Source organism: Aplidium turbinatum, chromosome 1 (assembly GCF_918807975.1).
Source record: "Aplidium turbinatum chromosome 1, kaAplTurb1.1, whole genome shotgun sequence".
Lineage (NCBI taxonomy): Eukaryota > Metazoa > Chordata > Ascidiacea > Aplousobranchia > Polyclinidae > Aplidium > Aplidium turbinatum.
The window spans coordinates 42,544,102-42,555,032 of record NC_137472.1 but is presented as its reverse complement, the minus strand read 5'-3'; the positions used below and the strand labels follow the sequence as shown (position 1 = coordinate 42,555,032).

Genomic DNA, 10,931 nt, shown 5'->3' with positions numbered 1-10,931 from the left:
TTGTATGCGCGTACATCACTGTTTATACTGTAGGTTTACTCTCATAAACTGCATTTTTGCAATCTTATTTTTTATAGCATTTTTTTAAACAAAGTGGTTATTTTTACCCACTCGTTGCCATGGTTACAATCAGATGTTGCCAGAGTTAGGATTAAAGTTAGAAAGGATTAAGGTAAGGGTTGGAGTTAGGAATAAGGTTAGGGTTTTGATCTTTGCCCAGGACTGAAAAAAATTTCAAAATACAAGTTTTTGTTTTCAACAACTTTAAAGTTTTCTCAAATTAGGGCTGAATCCCTTATCTAGCAACCCTATTGAGGCTATATTTACACTATATATATGTATAGTGTAAGCCTTTTTTAAAGTTGCTGGTTTTCAGCCTAAATGATTATAATACAAGATTGTCGTGCATCATTTTGCGCACCATTTAGTTTCACTATAAGCGTAACATTGACCAAACAACCTGGAAGACACCTAATGAAAACGTTCACATGCTTATGTACGGTAGGACATAGTTGTACTTATACTATGCAGTGAATGTTGTTTGTTAAGGATTGAATTTGTTGGTTATTCAAGTAACGATACAAATAAATAAAAAGAATTTTAAAAAGTGCACAGCAGCTTTTGTTATCTAAATATTGTTGGCAATTATCGTTTCATATCCTCTTGTTATCCTAGTGTTATATGGAGCTTAAACAGTTTTGCATTCTATCTGTGAAATGAAGTCTAACTTGATTGAAACTTGTTACGACGGCTTTAACTACTGTCCTTAATGTGCATTGTTTGAGCGCATACCCAAAGTGTTGAACCATCATTTCCTTTTGTTCTTGAAGTGTTGCTTCCTCTCTTTTGTCCTACCTACTTGGTTTCGCTGAATGGTGAGGTGTTTTTAACATGCTTTGCTCAAACGCACACCCTGAAAATTGATTGAAAATGTTTGTTTAATTCTGTCATTTGTTTGTTCACAATCAGTTGCATCATCCAAATGAGCTATCAAAGCATATTTTGTCATTTTTTTTAAACACTTTTTTACGTTTGTGGTGTGTTATTGTGAAACGTGAAAAAGTATGTGGCCACAGTTGTGACTGGTTTGGTATATATACTGTTAGTGTTAGACCAGCCTACATACTGCCGAAAGATGTAGCAAACATTCCAGACAAGCTCATGCCTCAACTTTAAACAACCTGGCTAGAATTGCCAAAGCACTATCCAACTCGCCATATTTGTTTCAAGAGATTCAGTAAAGCCAACTTTTGGAATTTTAACAAAGGTGGCTTTGCATTTGCATACACAGCTCAAAACCGGCAGGTTTCTGATAATATTATTTAAAAAAAGCATCAACAACTTTAACAAAAAACTGAGGGTGCCAGACATGTCTCGTCCCCTCTAGCTTACACAAGTGTAAGTGCCGCCCCTTGCCCCCACTTATTCGACATGTCGAATACGGTGTACCTATGTGTAAATATCAAATAACAGAAATGTTATTGTTATCTTATTTACATCAGTTTTATTTCATTTGGTTTGTTTAGATTTCTTGTTTAATCTTAACTAAAAACATCTGCAGTTCGGCATATGAAATGTCATCAAAGAATTTTAAGTACGTTTGCACATTGAGAGGTCATGAAGCTGACGTAAGAAGTTTATGTCCATTTACCCAGTCTAGTGGTGGTATTCTATCTTGTTCTCGTGATTTGACAGCCAAATCCTGGATACCCAACAGGTGAAACATATATTATTATTAGGCTACTAATACTATAAACCTATTGGTAATGGTAAGTTATAGAATATAAGCGTATTGCAAGATGTTGTGCAATATTTTTTTGCGAAGATTATCAGCTTTTGAACACATTTTTAACCTGTATTATACCGCCACCGGTATGTTTCTGCTTAGCAATTAGCATGAAACAATTTCTTTTTTTCACAGGGATGGTTTGCAATATGAAGTATCTACAACCTTTGTTGGCCACAAAAAGTTTGTGTCATGTATTGCAATTGTTGGGCCAATGAAAAACATTTATCCTAGTGGCCTTGTCTTGACTGGAAGCAATGACTCTACAATTAATGCTTATCTTCCTGATTCTGGTGAACCCATCATGACTTTAACTGGACACACTAATGCAGGTTTGAGTCATGCAAAAAAGCGACCAGCTTTTAGAACTTTTTTTCTAGCCCATCCCAGGCCTCAAAATTTGTACTTTTTTCCGGCGGTCAAGCATGTCCTACCGGACTTGCCCTTTCAGCGGTCATTTAATATCTCAACCGGACATTTTTTTGCATGTTTGCACAAAATCACACTACAGTATTGTGTAGTCGTGTTTGTAGAAGAAGATTTTCTACAACAGAATAACTCTGCATTGGTTGATGGCTTTATTAACCGACCCTGAAGTACACTGGAGCAGATTGCTTGCAAATAAATCAGTGCGTTAATGAGTCGTTTAATGACGCAATAAACATAATTGAAAACAACAATCCAAATTTCAAGACAAATGTGTCTAACACCCTCCCTTCTGTGCAGAAATACTATTTCTATCAGTATCAGCGTGAATAAGGTCGCCACATTCGCCTAAGCACGTGCGGAACCCAGCTGAGACTTGCTTCTTTGTGACGTTTCTTTTCAACAAACGATCAATGTAACGCAATAATCCTCATTGTTGCCGAAAAGTTCAGACAACTTATTTCAAGGCAACATTGCAAGGCGTTGAAATGATGTAAAAATGGCTACTTTTGCCATCAGCTTGTTAACCACGCCACTCTAATGTGATCTTTAAAGCAATTGCCTGTACTATTATTGTTTCAGCTCCGTATTTTTTTGCGTTAAACAAACAATTGTAACAATTCAAATTTAAAATGTATTTTTGCTGCATTAGCTTTATTTTTGTCAAGAATTTTGCGGCGGTCATTTATGACCGACCAATGAGTCGGCTTCGGCAGACATTCGAGTTCATTCCGGAGGTCATGTCCGCCATGACCGCCGGATATTTCGAGGCCTGCCATCCTCTTGTTTCAGTGAAGTAAAATTGTTCAAAAATTGTAACTGTAAAGTTTATTCTGTGCCATCCATTGATTCTTAAAATGAGTTATTGGTGTAATTTTCTTGGTATAAAATAGTATTGACACTTTTTCTGGCACTACAACAACAGTGTTTTGGGTTGTGCTTGGGATGTAAATATACTTACAGCAACGCGTTCAATAGTTATTCAAGATGTTACAAACTGTAACAATCCATCAGGCTTCAATCAATGCTTTTTGTTTTAGTGAGCAGCCTCAGAAGTAGCACATTTGGAATAGTCATAAGTGGCTCATGGGATAAAACTGCACGAATGTGGCTGCTTGATGCTGTCAATGCTGGGCAGTCAAAGTGTATGATGGTGATGAATGGTCATGAAGCAGCTGTATGGGATGTACTGCTAGTCCCAGAACAACAAGGGGCAATTTTAACTGCCTCTGCTGATAAAAACATTAAACTCTGGAAAGCTGGCAAATGCTTAAAAACTTTTCAAGGTACCTGTAATTACATTATCATGTCTAGCCTATTTTATTTATTTAAGGTTAATTTCAAGTTTTATAGTAATCATAACTTGTAATTATTGTTAAAATACTTCAGTTTGCAATTTGATGTATATGTTAAAATTTATTTCCTCTTACTTTAATTTTTTCAAAATTACAAGAGATAGATTTGTATTGTTGGTAGGCCATCAACACTTCAACAGACAATAGGCAACAAGGTAATTGAGCTAAATGAAATATTTATGTTAAAAAATAGTTGTTAACTTTGTAGTATTTTTATTAGATACCAACTGATTGAATTAGGTTTGTCCAATGCTCTTTTTTTCCACAGGTCACAGTGACTGTGTAAGAGGCCTTGCTGCTATTTCCTCATCCCAATTCCTTTCTTGCTCAAATGATGCAAGCATTAAGCGATGGAGCATTGATGGGGAGTGTTTGCAAACCTATTATGGCCACAAGAATTTTGTTTACTCCATCGATTTCTCTATCCAAACTTCAGGTTTTGCTATGGTATTTTATAAACAAGCAATGCTCCTTATTTCTAACGAAAACTAATTTTTCGACAGCACAAAAAAGATATGCAAAATTTGTAGGGAATCGTAGCTTAAGCTCTTGATTTAAGAATAAAACTTGAGCGTCATAATAATGTTAAATTCCATTGATATTTTTCATAGAATTTGTGTCAAGTAGTGAGGATCGTACTGTGCGTGTTTGGTCGACGAGTAACGGCACCCCATTGGAAACCCTTCCGACTCCCGCAACCAGTGTCTGGAAGGTTGCCATTCTCGAGGTAAGTGGCGTCACAATTTATTAGATTGTTTTCTTTCGAACTATCTTCTTCATTGGGTTAATAGCCTCTATTGCTTTTCTACTGCTGTGGTAATTTTTAATTTACCCAAAACCAATACCCCGCAGAATGGTGACATTGCAGCGGGATGCAGCGATTCGACGATACGAGTATTTTCGAGGAACGAATCGCGCGCTGCATTGGGAGAAGCAAAAGCGGCGTACGAGGAGGAATTATCAACATCAACCATCCCGGAGTCTGGTCTAGATGTTGGTGACATCAACGTCGAAAACTTGCCCGGTCCTGAAGCTCTCGAAAAAATTGGTGAGGGCACTTTCTTTTAACATTGGGTGTATCTGTAGAACACGTTTTACAAGTTGATATACTGAGACGTGGTAGTGAGTAAAGCGCTCGCAGCCACAAGGTTCTTGGTCGTCACTCGGTTAATTTGGATGTTAAAAACATCGTCTATGCATTATATTGGTAAGTGTACCCTGTAAGTGTAGGTGTAATAAATTGGATGGGTATGTGTTTAAATGAAATAAGGTTGAGAAATAATAACTAGCAGCCATCCTCTGATTAGTATCATAGGACTCGTAAAAGGAAAACCTTTTCTTCGTCAACTTATACTCGGCAGCCAAGTGTGGACCACCTTTAATTGAATTAGTGCAGAAAATTTAATTAGTTTTTCTGTAGATTTCTTTGGCAAAGAAAAACAATGAAGATATTAGTTTCACTTTCAAGCCTACGGCCTCGGTTGTCAATGTTAAAGTTTTGGTGTAAGCAAAATCTCTAACTGGTAGGCTATCTTGTATTATTTTAATTTCATTCCGATAACAAAACAAATTTTTACCTCTTCGACCTGTTTGCCAGGTCAATCTGATGGTCAAACTATGATGATCCGAAACAATTCCACTGTGGAAGCCTACCAGTGGAGTGCAGGAGAAAGCAGATGGTTGAAAGTCGGTGACGTGATCGGGTCTAACGACAAGGGAAAGAAATCTATGTATCAAGGTTAGTAGTCATTTGGTGTTGTGTTCAACAATAGCCTTTTTAGCGTCGATGTTGGGGCTCGGGTTCAGTAAACATATAATGGAACATTTTATGTTTCCTGAAGTTCCAAAAATCAGCTGTCAGAGCGTATTATTCTACCCATAAAATCAGTTGTTTTTTACATTGACATTACATCTGCAGACGTTGAATCACAGATTTGCAGATTATGATTGTTTTTATGAAGTTCAAACTCTAAAGTACAAATGACCGATGTGTTTAAGGCGTAGGCCATATGGCTAAAGGCAAAGTACTTAAAAATCGTTAAACCGATATGTGCTTCCTTTTGTGCGGCTGCGACTATCTTGAAACAAGTTCATGGTTTAGAAAAACGTTAGATCTATATACGACAAAACTTGTGTTTCATAGGGAAAGAATACGACTACGTGTTCACCATCGACATAAAGGAAGGAGCTCCACCTCTGCACCTTCCTTACAACCTGACCGAAGATGCTTGGTTCGCTGCACAAAAGTTTATTGACGACAACGATTTAAGCCAAGACTTTCTTGACCAAGTAGCCAGCTTTATTATTGAAAATACGAAGGGAAACACTGCTTCTGCACAAACAGACGGGTCCTATTTCGATCCTTTCACTGGTAATGTTCCTCGGGTGTATTTTGCAGAATACCTTTTAGATCTCGGTGAATTGTGTTAATTATTTGTCGTCATTAGCAGAAACTTTTTTTTTGCATCATAATGTATCTTCATTGAATCCCTGAATTACAAGTATTAATTCACTATGTAGTGTGTACGAGTCTTTTCATCTGATAACTTTCCTCTATTGTGCTGAAAGTAAGATTTGGGTGGTTTTGATTTTTTATGTTAGTAACTCTATCCTTATACCACAAAAGCAGCGCTTTGCGAACACTGTGGATAATATCACATTTGTGCATTAACAACAACACCTCTCACCCAGGACAAGGTCGGTACACTCCGGGAAGCGATACACCACAATCCCAACCTATGAATAACGATCCGTACACTGGGAGTGGACGTTATATGCCATCGTCTAACAACGAGCAGCCAGAAGCTGCGACGCCGCATGACCCAATGCTTAATCCTTCACGGTGAGGCGAAAGTGGGAAATGTTGCTGCGTGTGGGAACGATTTGCTGTCGAACCGAAATTCCACATCAGCAAATACCTTTTGTTTGTTTACGGAACTAAAAATTATTGCCCATCATATCGCATACAATTCTCAATGTCATTTTAAGAAAAATTAAGGGCTTTTGTATTAACACAGCAATACTGTACAATGAAATAATGTGTAAAATTATTTTATGTATTTGCGATAAAACAAAGAAAATATTTTAATTGACAGCAATGATTTGTTTTTGATGATGCAGACGCACTATTCTTTTGTGGCTTGTTTTTTTTTTATAAAACACTTTACATTTGTCAATTTCTTTCAACTTCAGATACGTACCTGGTGGTGCAACAGAATCCTCTACAAACAATGCGCCAGCGAATTCTAAACCGACTAAGAACATCTACTTTCCCAAAGTCGGCTTTATCCTCTTCGAAGCACGTAACGTCAGCAACATCTTAGGTAACCGATTTCAATCAACATATCCCTACACATTCTGCTTTGGTTTGATATTGTACATGGGACTACTTTTATTATATTCAACTGTGCTCTTTGTTATGAATTAATGACGTCCCACAGCATTGCATGCGTCAGTCGCATTCCGCGCATCATGTTTATCTTCAGAATAGATTGTACAGTGTACAGTACACTACAGGATACGATATACTCTTTGTTTTAGAAAGGATTACTGTTAAAACATGCATACACAGGCCTCTAAGCTTGTTTATTTTCCCGGCGACCTAGCATGGCCTACCAGAGCTTTTTCCCGACAGCCAAAATAAAAAATCCGTGAAGATGTCGTGTTTTTAAAAATCAGTTAATTGATATTATTGTGTTTTTACTTTTACTCAGGTAAGAACAACGCAAACAAGGCCCTGAAACATATTGCAGTTGTAGCCTACTTGAACCTGGACAGCAAAATCCGTCATTTTTAAAATGGCGGATTTTGCTGTCTGGGAATGCACTGCTTTCCAAGTAGGTGTAGGCTACAGCTAGTCTTTGAGTTTTTATATGTCGACGACGTTTTACTATAGTACTTTTATTTGCAATATTTCTCGTCGGCGTGTGGAGACTTTGCCTTGTTTATGAAAAAAGAGAAGAAAGTTTCGTGTGCAAACGCGAGTGGTGATAAAAAGTTCCTAATACTAACGGAGTGGAAAAATGTTAGCTTGTGGAAGCCAGCGATCAAACATGGCGTACCGGCGCGGTAGACTCGGAGGCCCGGGAGCTTAGAAGCCTGACACAACTATTTGTCAATTGCTTTACCGTCAGAATATGCTGCTTTGATGTGATCTCACCAGGCTGTGTGATCCACTTGCGTTTGCAGGAAAGCTACAGGAACATTCGAGGAAAGGTGAAGAGGAGTTGTCTGACAGTGACCTCAAAAGCCTGGAATCTCTTACGCAGCCTGGGAGTTCCCCGATTGAGACTGGTGTGGCTTTGTTGTGGAAGATTTTGCACTGGGAACCGGGTACGGGCGCACTGACATTGTTATTTTTAATGATTTTGCATATGTTGTGTTCAATTTAGCTTGGCCACAACTAGAGTTCTTATAAAAGTAACGCTGTTGTTGCGAGGACTTAAAAACCTAATTTCTGTTTGATTTTTAACATGTTTCCTCACTGTACAGTGCATTTCACCGACAAGTTGTATTCAAAAGTGGGCGATTCAATCAGGAATCTTTGAAGGCTAAGCGTCGTCAAAGCAATTTAAACTTTAAAATTCATGGTTTTAGTTTTGCCTGTTGACAGTTTCTCCTCTCCATCGAACGTTAAAGCTGCGTGAAAGGTGGTGTGGCATTTTGTCTGACAATCATTTCAATGTTGCAGATCTCGTATTCCCTGCTCTTGATTTGCTGAGGCTCGCTCTTGTCACTCGTGATGACGTGTCCGTGATGTTGTGTGATCGTGACGCCGAAGCATTGCTGGACTTGTTATTGCGTCATCTAACCAGTGAACAGCCTATCGTCAACAACCAGCTGCTGTCTCTTCGCGTACTTTCGAACGTATTTCGATCTCCAGAAGGACTTCCACTTCTTCTCGCAGGATGCGACAGAATTGTAAAAGCTGTCACGCTGTTAACTCCGACTCCTGGAAGCAATAACAACATCCAGACGGCAATCGCCACTTTGTTCATTAATTTTTCCGTCGCTTCCAGCAATAAATCAGATCTTTGCGACGAGATCCGGATGATGTTGGATCATCTGAGGTTGAGAAGCATTCATGGTATTCTCGTGTTTCTCAATTCCCAAGGACTTCCGTCTGAGGCCCTCTTTCGACACCTGGTGGCACTCGGCACGTTATTGACTGACCACGATGTGGCGTTAGGTGCAGCTCACTCCTTGAAAATGGAAGAACTAATTCGGAAGGTGCTTTCAAATCATCAAGGTCCAGCAAAAGTTTCAGAATGTGGTGAATTTGTACTGAGATTGTTGCGTAGCAGTTAAGAAAATTTGCATTGTGTAACTCAGCTCGATGATTCACCAACTCAATAAATTTGTTGTTGTAAAGTCTTTGAAGGAAATTATCAGTGCTACCAGCATCTATCTTGCTCATCAATAAGGCCTCGCCTGACAAGATCACAAATTGTTCATTCTTAAGCGTTGTGCTGATGAATTAACTTGAAATCCTGTGGTTTATTCGACTTTACACAAAGGAGAAAAGATACGTGGAGGTGGTTGCACACTTGGTGGCTCGAAAACCAAAGCGTGGAACAGTAAGAGACTGGACGTTGGCACAACGATCTACCGCATATGGGCGGTTAGGAATAAAATAAAGAAGTTAGAAGTTTGTAATGTCTTTGGAATCATTTATGTGATAAGACCCAGAAATGTTTTCTCTTGGGTATAACCTACAAGCTTCCTACGTTTTGTCCACAAAAAGGATAACTGTGTTTGCTATGTGGGATCGCAGTTTAGGCTACTTGCCGTGCTGATATCTTAGTTGTAAAGATTTGTCGATTGCCTTGTTTCAACTAGAAGTCGTAAGCACGAAAGTTTAAATCACTCAAGATCACGAAATTTGCTGCTTGGTTTCTTTCTAATGTTGTTCATAAAGTATAAGCCTGACCTTCAAGATCTGTTTCTACTTTTGATTCTTAGTGTCGTTTTGTTTAGAAAATTTTGCAAAATATACTTTGAGATTAGATGACTGATTGCAAAGTTGTATTTGCAGACAATATTTACAGCAACATGTCAGAAAGATATCGCAGTCACAGAAATACGACTTAGAAATTATTTAAACGTAAGTCGAACGATGTTGTTCATCTTTCATTGCTTTCATTGGCCCATCGGCTGCGAAGCAAGCGTTGTTGAAATTGTTGTCAGAACGGTTAGCCCTGAAAACCACACAGCACTGGTTAATATAACGGCAGATCAGTAACTTACAAGATCTTAGGCCTATCTATTGTTGGCTAATGTTAAAAAACGAGATGTACGCGAGTTACCATTCCCCATCGGCAGTGACGTTCGGTGGCTTAAACCATTGGGAAAGCAACTTGGAAATATGTTGCAGCAAGGTAGTAGGCACGAGGGGCGTAACCGTCGGGCGAAGCCCGAAGGCGTGTTGCCGTAGGCAACACTTCCAGCGGGGGGTCTGGGGGGCCTCCCCCAGAAAATTTTGAAAAACACTTCCAATTTGGTGCGCTCTGAGAGCATTTCCAAAACAAAATCTTTGGACTTTCCCAGTCCGAGGATAAAGATTCAATCAATCAAACTGGGACTAGTCTAGAATGTTGGCTGCTTTTTTAGACTGAGCACAAAAACTTATTGTCAATGTCATCTGTAAGCATTTACGACATGCATTGGACTGGTGCACTAGTAAAGAGCAAATAATTAGCCTATAGGCTAAATTAAGCTAGTCCATTCTTGAAGAACACAAGTATGTTTGCTCTGAACTTGTGATGTCAGTCTATTGACCCAAAGAATTAAAAAAACACTTGTGCTGTTTCAGTACTGGTTGGTTAATGTACCCTTTGGAATTGCATGTCTTATTGACTGTAGAATCTATGTTTTTTTTTGGTAAGAGAACCAGCTTTATTTTCAGCGTACTCAGTAGCCTATAGTTACAAGCCCGAAAATCACTCATGCGTAGAGGCTGTATTCCTTTCGCCTGAAACCAAAAGCAGCCGCTATGAGATACGCATTGACGTCACTGGGAAAGCAATTTTAACCATAACACCAGATAACACATCTGATTGGCTAAGCAGCTGGTGTCGTTTTGCAAAACGATTGAGGATTGGATAAAACGAAGGCGTTTTTCAATGTAGGGTAAGCACTTTTGAAAGTTGATTTCCCTGGAGCTTCAGTGATGGTTTCTGACAAAAGCGTTTGCGTTAATTGGCATTTATAGGCAAGAAATGCGGTTTGGTGAGGATTTAGACTACTCACAAGAGTTACGAGTAATTCTAGTCACGAACACAGTAATTTTCAAGTTAAAATAGACTTGATAAAAATAATAAGAAGTTAAACCTAGAATTCAGTCATTATATTTTGCATAGTTTTCG

General features: G+C 38.7%; 2 protein-coding genes across 3 annotated transcripts in view; one reads left to right on the top strand and one right to left on the bottom strand.

The window, feature by feature from the left end:
- The first annotated feature begins 1,530 nt into the window (after positions 1 to 1,530).
- Positions 1,531 to 9,574, top strand: LOC145780077 (phospholipase A-2-activating protein-like). The gene is made up of 12 exons (XM_082591791.1): positions 1,531 to 1,717; positions 1,922 to 2,118; positions 3,253 to 3,498; positions 3,836 to 4,003; positions 4,179 to 4,294; positions 4,420 to 4,615; positions 5,165 to 5,305; positions 5,711 to 5,938; positions 6,259 to 6,409; positions 6,760 to 6,890; positions 7,756 to 7,899; positions 8,258 to 9,574. Exons 1-12 carry the CDS (start codon positions 1,575 to 1,577, stop codon positions 8,872 to 8,874), a joined length of 2,478 nt encoding a protein of 825 aa, XP_082447917.1. The 5' UTR covers positions 1,531 to 1,574; the 3' UTR covers positions 8,875 to 9,574.
- The window catches only part of LOC145780085 (meprin A subunit alpha-like), a 34,793-nt gene continuing 33,417 nt past the window's right edge, over positions 9,556 to 10,931 (bottom strand). For both annotated transcript variants that reach the window (XM_082591809.1, XM_082591801.1), the window contains exon 16: positions 9,556 to 9,764. In XM_082591809.1, coding sequence (XP_082447935.1) covers positions 9,665 to 9,764 — 100 coding nt within the window. In that variant the 3' untranslated portion in view covers positions 9,556 to 9,664. The remainder of the gene's footprint in view (positions 9,765 to 10,931) is intronic.